The 24,520-nt window shown below is 40.6% G+C and overlaps 1 protein-coding gene and 1 non-coding gene across 4 annotated transcripts in view; one reads left to right on the plus strand and one right to left on the minus strand.

Annotated features, from left to right (window-relative positions):
• USP13 (ubiquitin specific peptidase 13) overlaps positions 1-24,520 on the plus strand; it is a 120,970-nt gene that overhangs the window by 15,738 nt on the left and 80,712 nt on the right. For all 3 annotated transcript variants that reach the window (XR_009008228.1, XM_057545872.1, XM_057545873.1), the window contains exons 2-4: positions 8,491-8,616; positions 15,003-15,063; positions 24,326-24,447. Coding sequence is in view for 2 of the 3 variants with exons in the window: in XM_057545872.1 (XP_057401855.1) it covers positions 8,491-8,616; positions 15,003-15,063; positions 24,326-24,447 (309 nt within the window). In the remaining variant the exon portion in view is untranslated. The remainder of the gene's footprint in view (positions 1-8,490; positions 8,617-15,002; positions 15,064-24,325; positions 24,448-24,520) is intronic.
• LOC114235664 (small nucleolar RNA SNORA81) lies at positions 4,493-4,669 on the minus strand. Its single transcript, XR_003621788.1, has one exon. It is a non-coding gene; the product is annotated as a small nucleolar RNA SNORA81 (small nucleolar RNA).

Genomic DNA, 24,520 nt, shown 5'->3' on the forward strand with positions numbered 1-24,520 from the left:
TTGTATGTGCTTTTTCATCTAGAGAGGGTTCTCTTTCCACTTTGCTTGCCTGGTCCCTCATCCTGAGATCTCGCCCTCCCGGAGAGCACCCCATGCTCCACCCCCATCACGCTGTATCAAGACCCCAACTCCCTGGTCTCCACCCTCAGGCTCCTCTATCACTCTTATCTCTGCCGGAAATTATCTTTTATGTCTCTTTCTGTTTATTTTCTGTCTCTCCTTGCTAGGATGTAAATGTTATCAGGACACCAAGCTTGCTTGTCTCTCTGTTGAATAAACTTCCTGCCCCACATCCCCCCGCCCCCCTTCTCTTGCCCCCGGAGAAGACATCACAGCCTCATTCTCTCTCATAGCTTATTTTCCAGACTCCGCACAGACCACCCCCGCCTGCAAACTTGGATGGCATCCGACTAGGGTACAGTGTCCTTGATTAGCTTCATTTTTCTCAGTTGTAATCACATTCTTGTCTGCCTTCCTAATCACCTCTCTTTTACTTGTGTGTTCCCACGTTTCCTTAGCTACTCATTTCGAGATAATCTCTTAGTTATTTCAAACCACACTTTTACTTGGAGTAGCGAGAATATCCAGACCCTTAAAGCTGTGAAGTTGTGAAAGCCTAAGGAAAGCTTGGTTTAAGAAAAGGAAACATTTGAATGACTGCCTGTTCTATTCCACATATATTTTTGGATTCTAAATACATTCAGTTAAGAAAAATATTATTGTTTTTATTATTAAAAAGTGAATCCATGTTCCTAAAGAAAAATTAGAAAATGCCAAAAGACTATGTGAAGGAAAAAAAAAAAATCACACCTTATTTCCCGACGCTGTTAGGACATCCTGTGCCGTGGAGCGTGTACGCGTTGTGTATATTACATCGTACACACTCTTTTGTTACTTGCTTTTTTCACTCAAAAATACTATGTACAGTTTTTCCTATTAGTAAATACTCATCCCAAGTCAATTTTAAATGGCTGAAGAAGTGTTACGTTTCATGGATGTACCGTAAATTACTAAGCAGATCTGTTCTTGAGCATGGGGGTTAGTTCTTTTCACTATTATAAGCAGTTATTTTAGTTCATTTCTTTTCTCTCCTTTTTTTTTTTTTTTTTTAAATAATCAGTGTTCTAGGAAATACTGCGTTCTTGTCCCTTTTGTCTCCCCTTTTGTGTACGGGTGTGTGTGTCGTGGATTTGTTGTGACTACATCTACCTGCATCATGTTTCTCTTTGAGGCAGTGACCGCTTGTTTTCCACACTGTTCTGATGTTATACAAACAAGGGTTACGCAGGATGCTGTTTCCTGAGTGCGCGGCTCACACCAGCTCCCTCTCCCTTCCTGTCTTCCAGCAGAGGCTGGTCTCCAAGGACACACTGTCGTAAACAAAGTTCTTCAAACACCTACCGATTGACAGTGTGGTGTATTTTTATTTAAAATGACTGTTCACTTGCTCCTCTGAAACATGTTGTAACCTTGACCTTTATATTCGCCAGTGTTTTAATATTCTTTTAAATGGCAAGCAGTGTGAAACAAGGTGACTTTGTCCTTGATGTTACTTCTGAATAGCGTGCAGGGTCATCCAACATAAAGTAATAAGTGAATGGCTCTGTATCTCTTGTATCTGTATTGAAATGCATTGAAGACTGGGTTTAAACAATGCATGGGCTTCTAGTGCTGCTCTTCTCTTTTAGGGATGGATCGCGGGGTGGGAGAAGTTGACAGAGGGAATTGTTGTGGAGCCTTGGAGAAGCCCTGAGTGGTATTTCTTGACTTCCTTGTAATTTCAGGTTTCTAAATCAAGTCTTGCATCTTGGTCACGTTTCTGTTCAGTGCATCATGTGAATGATAATTAGAATCTTCTTTAGCTAAGACCATATGCAGAGAAGCACACATTGGTCATTGTGGGCTGGGTGGCCTCTGGAAGTAGGAGCCAGATAGGGTCCATGGTGGGAAGGGGTTGTGGAGACAGCATTGCTGTCTTGAAGAACCATGTGAGGCTGGCTTGGTTATGGAAGGCAGGAGAGCTGGGACAGTGCATTTCTGGCGTCCATGTTGCTAAGAGCATGACTTTAGCCAAACAAACCTGAAAAGTGAGTATTCCTGCTGGTGCCTCAGTCTGTTTTTCTATGCCCGGCCATCGGTTCTCTTTTGATGATTCCCATTGTTTAGTTATGCCAAAGAGTTTAAATCGAGCCTGTGCTGCGCAGTGTATTTTAAGTCCAGATCGGGAGGGCACTGAGGACCGGTTTGAGAGAGAGAGGCTAAACCGTGTAACTAAATGACAGATAACTACACAAAACTTGCCGTTCCATGATTGTCCAGTCCTGCTCTGCACTGTTCAGGTACTGTTTTTGCAATTCAGTAATGAATGTGATACAGTTTTCCTGCCCTCAAGGAGCAAATGAATGCATGGCTCAGCTTCTGAATGAAGGAAGTTTGGGTTTCTCACAGCTGCAGATTTCAATGAACAAGGTGCTAACAGTTGTGAAATGAAAGTGGGTTTGGTGTTAAGGACCATCAGCACAGGGGGACGAGCAGAGGGATGTGGGAATCGGTCGCGGGCAGAGGCTGGCAGGTCGACAGATGGGTGTGGGACCTGGGCAGTGTCTGCAGATGTGCAGGCGGTGACATGTGCAGCTGGTTTTGACATGGGCTGCTCTGAAGGCTTGAGGCCTGGCCTGGTGTCCCTGGGGGTCCTTGAAGAGATGCTTTCCTGACAGTGAGACTCTCAGAGCTGGGCAGTTCACCTAGCTCTAGACCAGGGCTACTTGAAGTGTGGTCAGCTGACTGCTGCCATGAGATAAGCACAAACATTGAGAGTAGGTGCTTAGAAATTTCTATAGCAACTTGACATTGAAGCCACATCCAAGTGCATCAGCAGTGCATTAGTTTGTTTGAACAGGATATAGACCCATTTGGGTTTTGCGGTGCTTACACATGTAAGTTCACACCTGGCTGGAGCTGAGAACTAGCCACGTGCAGTGGGACCACCAGGACCATGTATCTTTCCTTAATGAATAGAAGCAAAACAAAATATAAAACAAAACGAAACAACCTGGTCCTTCACGACAGTAGTATGAGAAACACCACTCTAGACCAAGCACGAAGACAATGGGAGGTGAGGCTGAGGGCCCCCAAGTCAAGAACTTAAATAAATATAAAACCGTTGATCTGTTCCAGTTTCATTTCAGGTTTTTGTCAGCGTACAGCCTCCCTTCCCCTCTCCCTTTTCTTCCTTGTCATCAGTATGTGTTCTTTTTCTATGAACATTATTTTTGTATGTACATTATACACAATTCTATACATATTTTCCATACGCAATTACACAGAATTCATACATTTGTCATTTTAAATAATGTTACAGTACTTGTTATGTTTATATGTCTCAAGTTCTTAGTTCCTCTATTTGGGGCCATTGCTACTTTTTCCTATTATAAATAGTTCATCTGTGAATATTTTTGTACAAATTAGTTATTTTTCCTCTCTCTTACTGTTGGGTTCCTAAGGTCATACTCAAAGGAGAAATACTGTGCCAAAGGTCACAGTTTTATTGCTCTCTAGAAGGGTGGAACCGATTTATATTGTGGGAGTAGATATACAGGTTTTCTCTGTGGCTTCAGGCTGTGTAATTTAATACTTTTTGCTAGTTTAGTAGGTGAATAATTGCCTCAAGATTGTTTTAATTGCTTACTTCAGGAGGTAGTGATGATGATTTGATTTTAGTATTTCTTACAGTTAAAACTAAACGATCTTTAAAAAAACAAGAGTGAGCTCTTACCAAGTTGAACCTGAATGTTGACATCTTGTATAAATAATTTTATAACTTTTTACATGGTTTGGATATAAGCTTTTCTTCATTATACTTTACATCTTTCCCCATTCTGTTATTGTTGGTTTTCTGTTTGTTTCCTTATATTTTGTAATGTAAAACTTGTTCTTTAGTGTTTACATTTTTATACTCAACTACTCCATCTCTTTTGATATTATATATTTTCTTGGCCAGAAATTATTTTCACCTTCACAAGTAGGATAAATATGCTATTCTGCTCTTTTTTCTAGTTTTTTAGATGCTTTTCTCCTGGATCTATCTGGACTTCGTTATAGTGTTTGGTGTAAGATGTGGATCTAGATTAATTTTCTTCTATACTGCTGTGTAACTCTCCCAGTAACTTTTATTAGTGATTTCTATCTACCCCCCCGCCTTATTTTTGTGTATCTTGTGGTTTGATGTATATTAAGCAATTATCATAGAATGAATATATTTTTGGAATCTCCATTCTTATGCTACCATTTGTTAAAAAATTAGACCAATATATGAGAATTTTATTGTAATCTATTTTAGTAAACACTCTACCACTATTACTTGAAAAATGTATTAGTTTGTATTCTGCCCTCTTATTCTTTGAGCTACATTTCCCTGTCAATTTGTACGGTTCTCTAACTTGCCTGGTTTCTTTTTTTAAAACATTTTTAAAATTTTTATTTTTTTCTAAAGACGTATCACACCAAATCTTAAGACAAAAGACACTGGATATTAAGAAAGAGGTGGTCCATCCCCGTCTTTACCATCTAGTGCAGTTACTTTTCCTGTGTGTACTCTGCTAGCATTATTACAAAAACCAAGATGTGATCCTTTGTTTCTGCAGTTTTAGCAGTACTTATACAAGAAGGTCCTTCCTGATTTCTTAGCTGCACTATTGGCCACATGAAGGCAAGTGCTTTATAGTGCTTTCTGGGGGCAGTGATCTTAGTGGGGGTGTGGGTGGTCTATGAGAGGATGAGGGTGAGGATTTGAAAACTCTTAAGAGTCAATTAGCTTAGCTCTGATCCCAGGCTATAAACCAGTCTCTGTGCTTTGGTCACAAAGGAATCTGGTTGAGATGTGTCAGCACAGACTTGTCATCGTTAGTGAGAGAAGCCACTCAGAGCACGTGGCATGGAGTATTGATTTTGTATGTGAAAGAAAGTGTCTTATAGGACCAATATTTAGACAATAATGAGGCAAGAGGGAAGGAAGTGTAGATCATTAGACTGGGGTGTTTTGTTCTATATGGGGTAGCTTTTAAAGGGTTTTTCTGTCTCAGTGTGCCTTGAATTTTTAGAACTTCTGGGAAGTCCCCTGAGTAGTGCTTCCATCTCAGAACCTCTAGAGAGGGGCATATTGCTGTTTCAGAGGCCAGCCCATATGTGGGATGGAAGATGCCCTTGGATGTTTGTAATAGAATCCTTCGCGATGTGGGGTCATCTATGAGTGCCAAAGCATTTTTTTCTTTGATTATGGACTTTGTGACAATATCAAGTGACTCCAGAGATTTGAGATTGAATGTTTGGCATATTAAATTTTTATCAAATTCCCTAATAAGTAAAAAATTCTTGGCAATGAAATTAGCAAAGATTGTATGGTTATTTTAGAGATTATATATTCTTGCATCATATAGTTATTCTGTATTTTTCTTTAGAAAAATGCTATGCTTGAACGTTTTTCTTCTGCTGCTTGCTAATTTCTTGCTTCTCCCACTAGTTGCCTGCTACATTTTCTGACAGATTAATATTTGTTATCGCCAGCCTGTGGGGCTGTCAGGCTCACTTTTTTCTTCCTTCTGCTCTGCCCCCCAGTTATAAAATAATTGTGATAATAGGAGATACATGTAGCACACAGACCTTTTAGCTCGTAATAAATAATTATCGATGTTTATGTAATAATTTATAGCATGGAGGGTGTTTCATCACCTTTGAACTTCACGAAACCTTGTGAAGTGGGAATTATTGCTAAAACCATGTTTATTGAGGAAAATACTGAAGCTCAGAGACTATCTGACAACCTGTTTAGGCAACAGAGCTAAGTAGTGGCAGTTTAGGACCTCTGCTTACAAATCTCATATTTCCCCCATTATATCTTCTGGTTTGAATTCTTTTTCATCGAATTGCATTTTGTTGGAGGAGAATGGAAGTGTTGTTCTTTTTTTATTTAAATCACACTATGGGATGCTCAATTTAATGGGCTTAATGAATAGCTGACCATTATAATGATACAATATTTTTTTCTTAAGGATTATGACTATGCAAAAGAATATGTTTATTTAAAAAATCTTTTGAAAATATTTATCTAATCTGTTGATCAGGTGAATGTAATGTGTTGCCCCTAGTTGAAGAACTTTTCTAATTTTATTCTAGTGATGTCATTTTTTTTGGCTGCGTTGGGTCTTCGTTGCTGCGCATGGGCTTTCTCTAGTTGCGGCGAGCGGGGGCTACTCTTTGTTGTGGTGCGCAGGCTTCTCATTGCGGTGGCTCCTCTTGTTGCAGAGCACGGGCTCTAGGTGCACGGGCTTCAGTAGTTGTGGCGCACGGGCTTAGTTGCTCCGTGGCATGTGGGATCTTCCCGGACCAGGGCTCGAACCCATGTCCCCTGCATTGGCAGGCAGATTCTTAACCACTGCGCCACCAGGGAAGCCCCTGTTATAAAGTTCTTGTTGTGACAAGGCTCCTTTATGTCTGGCTTATAAACCATAGATACGATGTTGGAAAATTTTATTTGAAATTTTAAAAAATAATCGAGTTATTGGAACTTTAAAAATTATTTTTCATATATTTGTAATGAACATCAGTGTCTGTTTTTGATATTGGAATTTGTGCTCTACTAAAATTCATTGTAAGGAATTTTGGTAGGTGTTTGTTGGCAAATTCTAACAGGTATTTAAAATTTTTGTTTTTTAAAGAATTATTTGGAGGGGTGAGACTAATAGGATCATAATAAAAATCCATTTCCATTGAGGAAAGGATGGCTAATTGTATAGGCTAAGTTTATGGAGAAGCACATTAAGCAAAGTGAGAGAAAAGGAGAGATGAAATTGGGATAGAAAAGTATCTTATTTATTTAGGCCATGTTTTGGGGCTTGTGGGTTCTTAGTTCCCCGACCAGGGAGACTGGGGATGGAACCCGGGCCCCCTGCAGTGTAAACGCGAAGTCTTAACCACTGGACCACCAGGGAAGTCCTGAAAATCAAGTATTTTAAATGTGAACAATATCCTTGCCTGTTCATTGTAGCAGTATGTCTATAACTAAATAATATTTGAAGTATGGCAGAGAGGGATAAAAGAGGAATAGATTCAGGTTTAACTCTGATGCTTACAAGTTGTGTGAACTTGGGCAAGTGACATCCTTAGTTTTTTTTTAAACTATAATATAGAAGTAATACTAAGCAGCTTGCAGTATTGTTGGGATTAGAAATAATATGTGCAAAGCACCTGGCACATATCAGGCATGTAATAATTTGAGGACTCCATTCTTTATTATTTACTTATTACGTTATTATTTATTTATTGAATTGTTATCATTTATTAATGGGTACCATCAAATATCATGCATCACCAAAGGAAGGGAACAATATCTTTGAAGCATCATGTCCTGCTAAAAGGATAGAAAGACTGTATGCTCTGGAGACTTGCAGTGACCAATGAGGAAGAACGATGATGAAACACTGAACTGATGGTCGTTGCATAGAGAACAGATTTGTGGTTGCCAAGGGGGAGGGTTGGGGGAGGGAAGGATTGGGAATTTGGGATTAGCAGATACAAACTATTATACATATAGGATGGGTAGACAACAAGGTCCTACTGTATAGCACAAGGAACTATAATCAATATCATGATAAACCATAATGGAGAAGAATATGAAAAAGAATATATATATGTATAACTGAATCACTTTTTAAAAAAATAAATTTATTCATTTATTTATTTATTTTTGGCTGCGTTGGGTCTTCGTTGCTGCGCGCAGGCTTTCTCTAGTTGCGGAGTGGGGGCTACTCTTCGTAGTGCATGGGCTTCTCATTGCGGTGGCTTCTCTTGTTGCGGAGCGTGGACTCTAGGTGCCTGGGCTTCCGTAGTGGTGGCACGCAGGCTTCAGTAGCTGTGGCTTGCGGGCTCTAGAGTGCAGGATCAGTAGTTGTGGTGCACTAGCTTAGTTGCTCTGCAGCATGTAGGATCTCCCCGGATCAGGGCTTGAACCCATGTCCCTTGCGTTGGCAGGCGGATTCTTAACCACTGCGCCACCAGGGAAGCCCTGAATCACTTTGCTGTACAGCAGAAATTAACACAACATTGTAACTCAACTATACCTCAATAAAAGTAAAAAAATAACATTATTTTATGAAGTGACGGTCATTGGATCAGTTGCCAACGTTCTTCTATCCGTGATTGTCCGTTACCCCAGTTTGGAGAGTCAGACAGGCATGTTTATTTCCCAAGGCCTCTGAGGATCTCCCTGCCTGTGAGACCGTGCTCAGCCGTCTGGGAGCACCGGGAACCCAGGGTTGTGGCGGGAGCTGCCTCTGGGTGACTGTGAGCCCTCGGAGGTCACTGGAGATGACTACGATGGCCAGGTGGCCTTTTGCCAGACTTTGTGTTCGTTGTTTGTCATCATTTGCCTTCCTTCCCCTTCCCTTTTTCTGTGTCTAGACTACCTGACTAATGTAACCTGTCTCTTTCTTCTAGAATTCTGAAGGTGGACTCTATGTGTGCATGAATACATTTTTGGCCTTTGGAAGGGAGCATGTGGAAAGACATTTTCGAAAAACTGGACAGAGTGTCTACATGTACCTGAAGAGACACGTGCGTGAGGTGAGGTGCACACTTTGGGAGAACTGGCCTTGACATCTTCCTCGTAATGTTGTCTTAGTGGGGTTCATCACATGGAGATTTTACAATGCCCACATAATTTCTCATTCTCTTGGATGATAGGAAACAAAACTAGCACTGTTGGCAGAAATTCATAGACTTCCCAAACCTTAACTTAACCAGTTTTACGTTTCTCTTCCTCTAAGCCTCTGATCGGAGTTGTTAAGAAAGACATGGGTTGCTGATGGAAAAAAAAATCAAGTCAAAAAGTACAGAAAATAATGCCAGAAACACTCATGGATAAAAAAATCAGAAAAAAAAAATATTTGGATATTTTTGCTTCAGATTTTTCTTTTTTTTTAGTGAGAGAAAGAGCTTTCCTAAAAGTTCAAGTCCCTTTTGGTCCCCTCCGTCCACAGAAGTAACCTCTGTTGTGAATTTGCTGTTTCTCATTCCCATGCCTGTCATTATATTTTATTTAGTTGTAGGTATTGATGAACAACATATAGTATGACTTTATGTGTTTTAAAGATATAGGTAAATATTATCATACTGCTACCTCTAATTCTGCCTAGAGCTATCCCCTTCAACAGAATCTATCCATATTTCGATGCATCCGGATGTACTTAATTCATTTCAATAGTTGTTTGGTGTTCCATCTTGTGAGTACCTGGTCATTTATTATTCTGTTCTCCCATTTATGAAAACATTTAGATTGTTTCCTTTTTTTTTTTTTTTGCTTCTACAAACTATGTACCAATTAACAATTTTATACATTTCTCTTGGGGGAACATGTGCAAGAATTCTTTCAGAAATGTATCTAGAAGTGGCAGTGTTGGCTCATGAATATGCTTACCTTCATTTTTACTGGTTATTGCTAAATCCCTCCCTGGAGTGGTTGCACCAGTGTACACTCCAATCTGCCATGATTATGAGTGTTTCCCCACACCCTCACCAATGCTTGGTCAGACTTCTGATTTTTGCCAATTGAACGGTTGTAAAGTGACATCTAAATATTTGGCATTTCCTCCTGTGAGGGTTGAAGGTCTTTTCATCCGTTTGTTAGCCAGTTTCCTTTTCTTTTCTCTGACTTGCATATTATATTTTTGGCCTATTTCTCCATGGGTTTATCTTTTTCTTAAAAGTTTGATTAGTTCTTTTTACATTCTGGATACCAAAAATTTGTGTTATATACAAAATTTTCTCGTGGTCTGTGGCTTGTCTTCTTACTTCATTTATGAATTATATTGTAGAACAGAAGTTTTGAATTTTCATCTATTTAGATTTATTAACCTTTTATGAGTTGTGCTTTTTGTAGCTTGTCTAAGAAATTGTTTCCCAACTCAAGGTCATAAAGATATTTCTCCTAATACTTTTTTTAAAAGAAGTGTGTGTGTGTGTGTGTGTGTGTGTGTGTGTGTGAGAGAGAGAGAGAGAGAGAGAGAGAGAGAGGGGGAGAGAAAGAGAGAGACTGTGAATGTTTTAATGTTTTAACATTTTAGGTCTTTAATTCATCTATAATCTTTCTTTTTTTTAAAAATAAATTATTTATTTTATTTATTTTTGGCTGCGTTGTGTCTTTGTTGCTGCGCGCGGGCTTTCTCTAGTTGCGGCGAGTGGGAGCAGCTCTTCGTTGTGGTGTGCGGGCTTCTCATTGCAGTGGCTTCTCTTGTTGCAGGGCATGGGCTCTAGGTGCGTGGGCTTCAGTCGTTGTGGCACGCGGGCTCAGTAGTTGTGGCTCATGGGCTCTAGAGCACAGGCTCAGTAGTTGTGGCGCACAGGCTTAGTTGCTCCGCGGCATGTGGGATCTTCCGGACCAGGGCTCGAACCCATGTCCCCTGCACTGGCAGGCAGATTCTTAACCACTGCGCCACCAGGGAAGTCCCTATAATCTATTTTTATAATTGCGTCAAGTGTGGGAATCTGCTTATTCCCCCCCCCGTATTGATGACCAGTTGTCCCACTATTACTGGAGGAGTGCAACCTTTTCCGATGATTTATAGTGACATTTAAAACAAATATTTTAACTTGCCATTCACACTTGGGTCTGCTTGGGGGTTCTCAGTTCTGTTTTGTTGCTCTTATTTGTCTGTCTCTGTGTTGGTGCCTCAAGTCTTGATATCTAGGAGTGCAAGCACTTTTTCCATGTTCATTTTTTTCCTAGAAATTTCCTGGATTTGGATGTTTATTTTTCTATATGGATTTTGGAATCAGTTCATCTAGTTAAAAAAAATCCTGTTGAGATTTTGATAGCAATCACATTGAATTTGTAGACTGATCTCTAGTCTATATCATTGTCTAAGCTCCGTGAGGGCAGGGAGTCTGGTCGTTTTGTTCACCTCTGTGTCCTCAGCACTCAGTAGTGCCCAGCACGTAGTAGGTGCTTCATAAATATTAACTGAATGACTGTTCAACATGGCATACCTCTCTATTGATTCAGGTCTCTTTTATGTCCTTCAAAAATATTTTGTAATTTTCAGTAAAGGAGCTTTTATTTTTGTTAAATTTTTTTAAGGTACCCTATAATTTTTGTAACTATTGTTACTGCTTTTTTATCTTTTCATGTATTTTAATTAGTTATCCATGTCATTTGGAGATATTATTAATTTTCAAATATTGATTTTATATTTAGCAATACTGTTCAATTTTCACTTTAGTCCTAATAGTTTGTAGACTATCTTGGATCTTCTGTATAGTCAACGCTGATTTGAAGTTCATCTGATCTCTCACCCCAGCCTACCTAATATGTTCTCTGTTTAAGTTCTGGACAAAGGAGAGATCCCCAAATTGGACAGTGGGGAGAGTAGGAGGAAGAGGAGGAAGAAAGACTAGCAGGTCAGATAGGTTATAAACTGAATGATTAGCTTTACAGTAATCTAATCTTGGCCTAATACTATATGATTTACATTCACTACTCCTGTTAGGTGGGACATAGCAATTCTGATAAAGTTTGCTTTTTATCATCTGTCTTAGTGTAAAGTGATGAAGTTTTAGGAAACTGAGGGGAAAAAAATAAAACTGAGGCCCAGAGACTTGAAATAACTTGCTCAGGGTCGCAAAGCTAGCGGCAGAATTACAGAATGCAGTTAGCTCTGCCTCTGAAATTTTAAGTTAAATATTTCACTCTCTGACCACAACCCTCTCTCATTTTAGCTCTTTCACTCATTTATTTCTGTTTTGATCTGTTTAACCCGCTTCTCAGGATCCATGACTTTAAACATTCTCCTGTCACCAGTACCCTCAACTGACCCTCCCCTTGTCTTGCCTCCTTACTGTCCTTCAGAACCCCAGCCAGCCCATCATCAGTATCATCCTCTGCTTCCATGGATGTACCGCTAGGGATCCCGCACACACTGCCATGGGGTTTGGGACCATGTCAAATTCCTGGCCTTCTCCCTTCTGCTGGGCCCTCTCACTGCCCAGCAAATCTAGCCTGTTCCCCCTCCCACTCCAAACTTTGGATGCTTTCTGCAAGACTTTACCTGTCATTCTCAGAAAACGATCGGACTTGTACTTTCCAGAGGAAACAGGGACCCCTGGACAGGAATTCCCTGAGCTCCTGCCTCGCCTCCTGGGAACTCATCCACAGTGGTTCCACTTTCGTTTCCTCCCATCTCAGCACACCTCACATGTTTCCACACATCTCAGAGAGAAGCTGTGTTCTTTCTGTCCTTGTGGTCCCTTTCCTCCTGCCTCGGAACCTTCATTAACTCCACTCCCTCTTACACCTCCAACATCTCCCTCTTCTGGATTTCTTCTCCCACCTTAAAAAAGAGCACAACACAGAACTCTAATTTGAGTCCTCCTTCAGTCACCCCATCCTTCAATGAAAGCTTTAAAGCTTTTCTGTTTTCACCATCTTCACTACACCCTCTAGAATTCAAGACGGCTTGAATTCTAGAGACTTAGACCTCCTTTGGACTCTGCTTTCATTCCATGGCAGATTGGTGACCAAGTCCAGTTATCTGGGCCTCCCAAACAGCTTGGAAGTCCATCCTGTCCTCTTCATCCCTCCTGTTCTTGTCTGAGTGCTCATTATGCCTTAAAAGGGCTAGTGCTGTAGCTTCCTGACTAATCTTCCTTCCTTCATACTTGCCGCCTTCAATCCCACCCAGTCTGCATGCTGCACCCAGAGCAATCTTTTCAAGTGCATATACCTATGCATCTGTGACACGCTGAAGCTTATTAAATCTCGTATGTCTTTCTCTTTGTTGCAGGATGAAGTCCAAACTCTTTTGCATGTGATTACAAGGCCTCCCATGATCTGACCCCTGGAACCTTTCTAACCCTCCCTCTTATTCCACCAGCTCTGTGCTCTAGACATAGCAAACCACTTCTCCTTTCTGGAACACATCATGATTTCAGGCCTTTGTACATGCTGTTATCTTTTTGGGGGGATGCCCTACTTCTACCCCCCATTCCTTTTTTACCTGTTGTATTCCCTGTGGTCAGCGTATCCATATATCTATCCATCATCCACCCACCCATCCATTATCCATCCATCCATCCATCCATTCATCCATCCATCCATCCATCCATCCATCCACCATCCATCCACCATCCATTCACCATCCATCCACCATCCATTCATCATCCATCCATCCATCCATCCATCCATCCATCCATCCAACCAACCAACACATATTTACAGAGCAGCTGCTATATGCCAGGCCTGCTGCTCTTCTTACCTCACCAGCCCTGCCCATCCCCTCCATCCCCAGAAGAACTATCATTTCTTCCTTATGATATGATCCTCACCTCTCTTAACACTCACCAGAATCCGTTCTGTGCTCTTCGTTTGCATCATGTTCCCCTCCTATTGCCGGCGAGCTCCTCAGGGGTTGGAGCGTGTCTTCAGTCACTTTGCAGCCTGAGCTCCAGCACAGAGCCTGACAGTCACGTCTGCTGACTGAGGAGTTCCAGTTTCTCAAACCCTGTCAATTTCTAGTGGTGACTGATGCAGGGACAGAGATGATGGTCTTTTGAAGGAAGACCTGGTAGTTGTGGGGGTTTTTTTCCTGAAAGGAAGTGGATCTAATCCGAGTCTGAGGTGTGACTGTCTCATCTGGGGAGAGCCTCATGGTCCAGCAGGTCTCCCTGCAGCTTCTCGTCTCCTTTCTCCCCTCACTGTCACGCAGGAGTGGAGGGAACATTGAGGTTGGAACAAGTGAAAGGATGCCGTAAACTTCCATAGAGAGATTGCAAGTGACCTCCAGGATTGGTAAATGTGGATGGTTAAATATGCCTTTGGTGCAGGTTTTATCTCATCCTTTTTTGAGGCAGGCAAGTGGAGGGGAGAGGAACAGAGGCTTTGAGATCTTGGAGGAGACGGATTCTAAGAGCGGTGACGCGAATGTGGCATTAGTATTTGGAGAGACATGATTTTGAGCTAAAGGTTCAATAATTTTGTATTCCTGAGATGCGAACTATAAACTTAAAGTAGAAGCTGTAAAAACTTATTGTGAGAATCACAAAGATGAGTCCACTTTCAATGCGGAATAATAAAATGTGGGAAAGGAGACTTAAGACTGATAGGAGGGCAAACTAAAGCAGCAGCAGGGCCTTGGTGCTGCGATAACATGTGGCTGCTTGAAAAGATGCTGGGGTTTGACCCACACTGCGGTGTGTTAGAAATGTGCTCTTTTCTAATAACAGGAAGAACACGCAGTGTGGAAATAAGAGTTTTGGCCATTGAAACAAACATTTTAATAGTCCTATTTGAGAGTAAAATTTCTTGTGCAAGTATCAGAAGGGTAATGAATGACTTGTTTTGCATAACCACTTGGTAGACGTTTATTTCATTGCTGCTGGGGACTTCCACCAGAGGTAGAGAATACATGGAGCTTAGGATGGCAAACAGCCATCAGCTGGGGCTCCAAAAATGTTTAGGGCAGTTAGATTGAGGCTTATTATGACCAGAATATCAGTGACTCTTTATTAATATTTATGAACTCTTTCAACAGTAGTAGTTGTGCACACCTAGGACCAAGCACAGGGGGCCCAGTGGGTAGCAGGGGAACAAGAGCCTCCCTCCTGGAACTACCATTTCTCCAGAGTAGCTCCAGTCAGGGCATGGGCTCCAGCCTCTTGGGAGCCTGTGCTGATTTGAAGTTGAAGTGTCCACTTCACCTTGACCCTGGTTTCACTTCCCTTTCCAGAGGTGCTTTCTTGATAATTTGGTGAAAACATAATCAGGTAGAACAGTAGCATTGCCCTTCACCTACCTTCGTGGACCTGGGTCAAGTTCCTGTTTACCCTGGAATCTCTAGTCCGGGTTGAATATTTCCTCTTGGCCTTTTATAAAAACTAGGAACCTCTGAGATTTTACCCCCACCCCCAATCATCTGTTGCATAGGCTGAATTTTAACAATCTCTTGTTCTCTTTTCAGAAGGTAAGAGGGGCATCTGGTGGAGCTTTACCCAAAAGGAGGAATTCCAAGATTTTTTTAGGTAATGTAAATAGTTATCAATAGTGTGCCTGGATTTTCTGTGTGTGTGTATGTGTGTGCATGTGCATGTTTGATTTGGAATCATAGGTTGTTTATTGCTCTACAATTTAAGGATGAGAGGAACCGATTTAACTCGAGATGATCTGTCTCCACTTTGTGTTTACCTGGTGGTGAAGAATGTTTACAGCACTCTTGTTGGGTTAGTGTTTTGAAGCAATTATGCTGATAGTGACTGGAGAGAAATTGTAATTCTGTTTCTAGCCTCCTTTTTCACTGCCTTTAAAGAAGAGATAGTTTTTCTTTTTTTTAATATTAGCCAAACTACAGACTTCATTTGTATTTCACTATTTTTTTCTACTAATGTCATTTTTTTTTGTTGTTCCAGGATCCCATGTTGTATTTGGTTGTCATGTTTCCTTAATCCTGTGTAATCTGTGATAGTTCCTCAGACTTTTTTTGTCTTTAATAATTGTGACACTTTTGAAGAGTGCTGGCCAGTTGTTTTGTGGACTGTACCTCAATTTGGGTTTATCATGTTACTTCATGATAAGCCTGAGGAAGTGCATTTTTGGCAAGAATACCACACAGGTGATGGGCCCTTCTCAGGGCCTGATATCAGGGGGCACATGGAGCTGAGCTGTCTTCACACTGGTGATGTTAACCTTGATTGCTTGGTCAGGTAGTGTCTTCTGGGTTTCTCCACTATGAGATTACAGTATAATTAATAAATATTTTGGGAGTGATACTTGGAGACTATACTAATACTTGTTTTTCCTTAAAGTTTTGCCTACTAATTTTATCATCCATTAGTGGATCTTGCCTGTAACAGTGATCACTGTGGTGTTTGCTTAATAGTGCTTTTCTGTTTCCCTCATTCAGAAGAGCCAGTTTTGCTCATGCAAATACATACTGGCTTCTATATCATGTACTCATGATCATATTTCTTTTTTTATTTAATTAATTTTTATTGCCATATAGTTGCTCTACAATATTGTGTTAGTTTCTACTGTACAGCAAAGTGATCATATTTCATATTAAACTTCTGATATGGTTTTCCCAGGAGAAAAAGTGGTTTGATAATTTTTGACCAAGCAAGTTTGTATCTCTAAACGCCTAGGATTATTGTTTGGAAGGAATTTCAAAATTGTTTGCATATTGTAATTTCATTTGGTAAAGAAAATTTATACACACATATACATATGTGTGTATGTATGTGTATCTATATGTGTGTACACATACGTATATGTATGTGTATATATATGTATGTGTGTACACACATACTCATATACATATATAACTGAGAGTCTAGTAGAGTCTGACAAAATATACTCTCCAAATTGTTAATAGTAACTCTTTCTTGGTGGTGAAATTGAGGTGATTTTAGTTTTCTTTTTTTTGCTTATCTGTATTTAAATTCTTTTTCTGTAATAAAAAGACACATTAATTATTTGACAAGCAAAGCCATTGGAAACAGTCTTGGAGCTGAGTTTCCTTCCCACTTGGATTCTCTGTTACCCTGCACTGGGCCCACCCTTGCTGTCTTCGCTCCTGATTTTCAGCCCATGGTTTTCTTTGTGAGGTTTATCTGCAGTTGGTTTTTCCACACAGGCCAATCTTTCCCACTGCTTGTCATGGCTTTGGACCACAACCCAGATTACCCAACTAGACTCAAAGCAGCTTAGAATGAGCCAGAAAGCTGAAATGATTGAGTGCATTCTGATGTTTTGGTTATAAGCCTTCGGCTCCCTTCCACAAGTAGAGATAATTGACTTCTTCTGAATTAAATGACATTAGCATAGCATTCTTGAATGTGGAAATAATTGAATATTTTGACCTACATTGTTATTTTTCATTATTTTCTTTGGTTGAATAAAGAAATTAGCTGATCTCTTATCCTTTAACCTTTGTGTCTTTTTTTAAAAAATAAATTAGCTGCTTTTCTTTTCTTTTTTAATTAATTAATTTTTTGGCTGCGTTAGGTCTTTGTTGCTGCCCTCGGGCTTTCTCTATTTGCGGAGAGCGGGGGCTACTCTTTGTTGCAGTGCGTGGGCTTCTCATTGCGGTGGCTTCTCTTGTTGCAGAGCATGGGCTCTAGGCACACAGGCTTCAGTAGTTGTGGCACGCGGGCTCAGTAGTTGTGCCTCACGGGCTCTAGAGCGCAGGCTCAGTAGTTGCGGCTCACAGGCTTAGTTGCTCCACGGCATGTGGGATCTTCCCAGACCAGGGAATCAAACCCATGTCCCCTGCATTGGCAGGTGGATTCTTAACCACTGTGCCACCAGGGAAGTCCCTAACCTTTGTGTCTTTTACTCAAAAGACCTTGCAGTTTGATTTCTCTAGTGATCATACTGGTGGTAGTGGATATTGTCAAGTAATTATTTTAAAAATTAATCCAAAGGTAAGCACTGAGGTTTTGTGCTTCATACTGTGTGGACCCCTCCATTGCTTCCTGGGAGAACTAGCCCACCCTTTCATTTCAGTTGGACTTTTTCTATACCTGCTCTCTGTGTTCTCTCAACATTTCATGTCTTAGAAAGCCACAGGATCTGCCTAAAACTCACAGCCCAGCAAAAATGTTCTATTTGGACTGTACCACTTTTTAAAAAGTTTACATTTGAATGCCATTGGCACTCTGGGGCTTGTCCTAGGCCCCAGTTCTCTCTATTGTTTTATACTCAGATGCATCACTAATTTATATTAGTAAGGATTAAGTTTTGCAAGCTCTGATTTATACCCCCTCATAGCTCCTAGTAGCAGGCACTTTTCTCTTGCCACACTGATCACAGCTCTGTTTTCAAGGTGGTGTGGCCTGTAAATTAATTTCAGTGAAGGACTGTATTAGAACTACCCTGATTTATGTAATTAGAAATGTAAAATATTGGTGAATTTTAATAAGGTAGATGTTTATTTCTCTCATTTCATGTAGAGGATGTTGGGAAGCAGCAAATCCAGGCTGATGTGATGGCCTCATGTTCATCAGGATCTAGGTTCTTCCCAAATTTCTACTTCACCTTCTATCCTGTCCTGTAATTTCTAACCTCATGGTCACTTCATGGTCCAAAAATGGCTACTGGGACTCCAGCCATCACATCCCCATTCTGGAAGGCAGGGAAGACAAAGGGGAAAGGACAAAAAAAAAATCTAATCTCCCAGGGGATTCAACTTCTTTTTGTCAGCCTTCTCATAGATCCCCATGCAACATTTTAGTTTACACCTCTCTGGTCAGAACTTGGTCACATGGTTATGCTGTGTGCTGCACAGGAGGCTGGAAAGTAAAGTCTCTTAACTGAATAAAGTGTGTTGCTAAGGAAGAAAGGGAGAATGAATACTGAGAGGCAGCTAGTAGCCTTTGCCACAGTTTCCATCCCTAAAAGGGACATTGGGTTGTCTCTTCATGAAGAGGAGGAGAACTCTCTTGTAGCCTCTTTGTTTCTTTGACTACAAAGTACCTTTTCATTGCTATTGAAATGTAGTTATGATGACCCTTTATCCCCTTCACAAAACACATGCAGATGACTAATGCTTTTTCCTGGATAGAAGCTTTTTATCCCCTTTTACTTAATGACTTTGTGACTAATTCCTTTCCATTGGTTCAACAGTGATATTGAAACCATTGAATCATTTAGTTATGACCTTCAGTATTGATTTTATAAGGGAAACTGAGGCCATTAGCTGGTGCTGAATTGCTTACTCAAGTCTCCTGAGCCTCATTCTGCCCCTGCATTCAAGGCACTCTTCCTCCTGATTACCTTGAAAGTCATCTAAGTGAAACCCCAGTTAAGGGATCCTTCCCTCAGGTCTAGCTTTTGCTGGTAATTTTTTTTAGTATCAACAATGACAATTCTTGGTAATTTTTGAATCATAGAAATTTTATGCTTCTTTTAGGATTTAGGATTTTAAAAATATTCTTTGAATACATAGCACATGGACAAAGCTTAAAATTAAAAAGTTATAAGAGCTTCCATAATGAAAAGTAAGTTTTTCTCTCTCCCTTCCCTGTCTCCCAGCCACTTAGTTACTCTGCCCAGAGACAAATAATATTTTCTGCTTGTACATCCTTATATATGTTACGTATTCTTCCAGCAATAGTCTAGACATATACCATGCTTTTAGACTTTTTTCCTGTAGGCCGTGGGGAGCCATTAACACTTTGGTTCCCAAAACTGTGTTCTGAGGCACTCCTGGTTGCCTCAACTAACTCACCGGTAAATCACAGGATATTTTAACTCTTCAAGGGAACACAGTGATGCTTGAACATTGCATGAGAGATTAGCTTGATGTAGTCTCGCTACTAGAGTATCCTATGCTCCTTTCAGTGACTTCGTCTCTTTGTGAAGCTATTTTTTTTAGTGGTTTCTGTGGTAAAAGGCAAGTACCATGTGAAAATAAATGTGGAATGGGAAATAAGGGAGGCAGCATCTAGTGTGATTCAAAGAGAAGTTCTGCAGTGCCTCACAGGTATACACGTCCCCTTAGTAAGGAATTATGGTTATTTAAGAGTGAAATAAAGCATTCATTTCCTTTCAACTTATGTGTATTATCTTTTCAAATGGTTCCTAACTTATTAGAACATAAATACTTAATAAGTTGTTTGGACCGAACTACTAAATAAAAAGAACTATCAGGCATTTCTTTTGGTTTAGGGCCAATTCTTGGTATTGTGCAAGAATTGCTGGGATACTAAAGGGTGCTGTGAACTGGGAAAGTGTGGGTAGCTCTGCAATAATGTTTTTAAGCTAGAAAGGGACACTATTAGGCTGTCTTTGACAAAGATAATTTACAACGATATGAAAGATTGTGAATTTTGGGAGTAGGCTGATAGAGAACTTACTGTTTTATGAGATGGAAGGAGAGAAGGGGGAATGGAAAGGAGTCCGGGATCTTCAAAGAAATACCCCAGGACTTGTGATGTGATTCTGGCCTAATCTCGTATATTCTATACATTAAAGCTACAAATGTGTGTAGTTGTGTAAAGACCTGCTAATAAATTTAATTAAAAATACCATATCTTTGGTATGTCATGAAAGTGTTCAATGTAAATTGATGACTAATAAGGACCTGCTGTATAAAAAAATAAATAAAATAAAATTCAAAAATTCAAAAAAAAAGAAGTGTTAAATGTTCACATTTTTATTGACTCCCCTACCAGCCCCCCCAACTTTCACAAACAGGAGTAAATGAGTCAGTTCTTCCATGTCTGAAGACTGGGATGTTGAAGAGCTACTGCTAAACCTCAGAGAGCTTACATTCCACATTTTTGTCTTTAGCCTTGGCATTCATACTTGATGAAGAACAGGTTGAAAACAGAACAGCTGTGGAAAGTTCCAGGAATGGGCCTGTTCAGAAAACTCATCTGTGCCTATAATGACCAGAAGTTTCAAGTAAACTCTATTTTGCTGTTTCCATCTGAAGCAGGTCATTAAGAACAGGGTCTGTGTTCAAGGAGCTGCCTCCGTACCTTCTCGTGAGGGCGAGCGGTTGGTCCGATTTCACGGCACTGGTGCAGCAGACTGCTCACCTCCAGCACACGAATTAACGCCAGTACAGTCAGGCCGAGAGCACTCTGAGCCGGGCTTCACTGCCCTAGTTTGATTTAGGGATCCTTTCCTCCGCTGTGCTGCTTCATAGTTACTTCTTGGAATGGCTGTGGTCCCAGCCACTTCTCTCAGGTATCTGAGCAGATCAGTAAGTAGAGTTAAAGAAGAGGTATTTTAAAAAATCTTTTTTTAATCTTTGAAAAAGGTCGCATCCAGGTATTGCCAGTTAATAGTCCCCGTGGAAAGTAGCTGCTGGGAGAGGTTGGGGGTACTCGTACTGCTGATCCCTAGGCTATGGTTACTCTGTAGTTTCCTCAACTAGATGTTTTGGGAGGGTGAGACTCTAATTAGAGAAATTTGGAAATTGTAGATTTACATTTAGGATTGTGGGGTCACATATATGCAGGAGAAACCTTAGCTTTGTCCCTTAGATTCAGAGTGTAGGTTACCTCTGCTGACTTTCCCCTAAATTGGATTAAGGTTTTTGGGAAAGATCATGGTCCCCTTCCATCCCAGTGAATTAAGAATAAAAATAAAAGTAAACTATAAGTGTAAGGAAGCCCAACAAAGCTCTGCCTTTTTGCACGACAGTAGTCTTGCTTTTTTAAACACACATCAGTTACCAATTAAAAAAACCCAAAAACTGTAACAGCCCTTTGGATGCTCTTGCTTTGCTGTTGTCCTTAAGCATGCTGGTATTCTTAACTTCCTTAAGTCTCCTTTCCCAGATGTTTGCTGAGTGTGTGCTGTGTGCTGGGCATTGTGCAGGGTCTAGGAATTTAGAAGGTGAATAAGACCCATTTCCTGCGCTTAGAGCTTACAGTCTAGAAGCATTTGAAGTTCATATCTTCTCCACACTCAGATCACATAGAAGATCCCCCATGATATCCTGGTCCTCCTGAAACTGACTTCAGGATTGTTTTGGAGCTGGGCAACCAAAGGGAAGGGAGGTCACTTGTGCTTTTGTTAGTTGTCAGGAGCGTAGAGAAGAGATGACAGTGATGGCGAGGGTGATGGTAGGGGTGATGGCAGCTGTCTGTGGAGCCCCTAACACCTACCAGATCCTAACTAGGTACCTTAAAACCTTATCTTCTTTAATCCTCTCAACAATCTTAGGGGGTAGATAATATTATCCGTAGCCTACTCATGAGGAAAATGAACTTGGAAAGAACTTGCCCTGGCTTCTGTAGCTGGTCAATGTCAGGGTGGGATTTTTTTTTTTGGCCTTAGTTTATCATTGTTTTTGGCCAGGTAAGATTTGAATTAGCATTAAGTGCAGATGTCTTCTCTGGAAAAAAGACATTTAGATAATGTGTTATATGAGCTGACTGTGTACACAAAACCAAACGATTTATACTTTGGTTACTTAAAATCATTAAGTAACCAAATATAATATAATAAACACAATATAATAAAGAAAAATTTAAGAATAAAGTTCATCCATTCATTCTTTTCTTTTTGTTTTTTTTGGCCGTGCTCTGCTGCTTGTGGGATCTTAGTTCCCTGACTAGGGATTGAACCCGCACCCTCGGCAGTGAAAGCGTGGAGTCCTAACCACTGGACCGCCACGGAATTCCCCATTCATTATTTTCATTTGTTCACATTTCCTTCGGATTTTTGTCTATGAACATAACTACTACAAAGTTGTCTTTTTGGTGAAGGTGAATTTTGTATTTTTAGCATTAACGTGGCATAAACATTTCCATGTTTCTACATAGTCTAAAAAAATATCACTTAAGTAATATTCTAGTGGGTTCAACACCATTCCTTTTTTTTTTTTTTTTTTTAATATTTGGCTGAGCCGGGTCTTAGTTGTGGCATGTAGGGTTTTTAGTTGTGGCATCGAACTCTTGGTTGTGGCGTATGGGATCTAGTTCCCTGACCAGGGATCAAACCTGGGCCCCCTGCATTGGGAGTGTGGAGTCTTAGACACTGGACCACCAGGGAAGTCCCAACATCATTCTCATTGAACACTTAGGTTCTAATTTTTAAAAATTACAGGTATTGGGGCATTCAGATTTTTATAACATAGAATGTCTGTCTTTGAGTCATTTTCTTTAAATAAATGCCTGTAGTTCTTAAACTCTTAGACTCTTCTTTAACATTGCTTTTTGTCAAAATAACCTCTTATGGCTATCTAACAATGTTGTTTGTTTATTATGGCATTTCTGATTCTTATTATTTAGAATCTTTTTATCAAAACGTGTAGACTGCATTTTAGCTGTATCTCATTTTCCGCTTAAAACTGCTCTCCCGGGCTTCCCTGGTGGCGCAGTGGTTGAGAATCTGCCTGCTAATGCAGGGGACACGGGTTCGAGCCCTGGTCTGGGAAGATCCCACATGCCACGGAGCAGCTGGGCCCGTGAGCCACAATTGCTGAGCCTGCGCGTCTGGAGCCTGTGCCCCGCGACGGGAGGGGCCGCGATAGAGAAAGGCACGCGCACCGCGATGAAGAGCGGTCCCCGCACCGCGATGAAGAGTGGCCCCCGCTTGCCGCAACTGGAGAAAGCCCTCGCACGAACCGAAGACCCAACACAGCCAAAAATAAATAAATAAATAAATAAATAAATAAGAAAATCCTTTAAAAAAAAAAAAAAAAAAACTGCTCTCCCTTTGAGAATTTAAGAGCAGAACTGTACATAAAAAGATTCCAGGTTGAGGCATACAACAAGGTAGTGACAGAATCTAGATCCTTTGGTTCTCAGCTGGCACTTCATCTAGTAAAGTAACTTTCTCCTGTTTATAGAGTCCATATTTGTGTACCTGTTTGTGTGTGTGTGTGTGTGAGTAGAAGATGGCTTGAGAGCTGTTTGTCACCATAGTTCCAGATGTCTAAATATACAAACATGATCTGGGATTCTGGTATCCATGTGAATACAAGGCTGAAATGTCCATGTAAATATTGTGACAGGACATTTCCTTGAGCCTTTGCCTGACCTTTCCCAGAGATGAGCCAAGTAAAGAGGTGATGACTTGTTAGATAACAGGCCAGACTTCCTTACTGAAAATTCTCCACCACCTGAGGACAACAGGACCACTTATATTACGGGGTTTCCCCCTCTGGCTTACTATGCAGTATTTCCACAACTCTTAGCAGGGAGGGAGAGGATGGGGGAGATAGAGACAGAGGGAGGGAAATTGAGATTTTATTTTAAAATAATTGTTACCATTTATTGGCAGCCTGTTATGTGCCAGGTCTCTTGTTTACAATTTCTTATTTATTCTCCATATAAACTGTGTGAGGTAAGTGTTATCTCCATTCTACAAATGAGGCCTGTGACTTGCCTGAAGAAACATTAAACTTTGGACCCGGAGTTGAACCTAGGTTTATCTATTCTCAAACCCATGTACTTTCTTCTGTTGTGTGGTAAGAAACATTCCAACCCATTCTCGTGAAATCAGGAGTCAGGTACCCGACAAATCATAATGACCAGGCTATTCCTTTAAACATCTCTAAGAATTGAACATCTAGCACAAATGTCTATTTTAACTGTAAAGCTTTATGATAAGACTTAGTCTTCTTTATACATCTGTCCCTTGAAGATAAGTGTGTATAACTTAGGAAGGATGGAAAGGCCTCCTATTCCTGGCTTGGGGCAGATGGATGGCTGAATTGTAAATGCTGCGCCCTTGGTTTGTCAGCCCTGTGGATTTCCCAGTGAGTGCTGCCTTGGTGTGGAATATTCTTTCTTCACTTCTTGTTCTTTGTTTTTGTTTTCTCCTCAGATCTAGATACTGATGACGATTTAAATAGCGACGATTATGAATATGAAGATGAAGCCAAACTTGTTATATTCCCAGACCACTATGAAATAGCACTACCAAATATTGAGGAGTTACCAGCCCTGGTCAGTGAGTGTGCACGGCTGCTAGCTAGATGCGCGTGACTCTCTGTGTCAGGTGTGTGTGCGTGTGCAGTGT

This window comes from Balaenoptera acutorostrata, chromosome 4, assembly GCF_949987535.1.
Source record: "Balaenoptera acutorostrata chromosome 4, mBalAcu1.1, whole genome shotgun sequence".
In the NCBI taxonomy this organism is placed as follows: Eukaryota; Metazoa; Chordata; class Mammalia; order Artiodactyla; family Balaenopteridae; genus Balaenoptera; species Balaenoptera acutorostrata.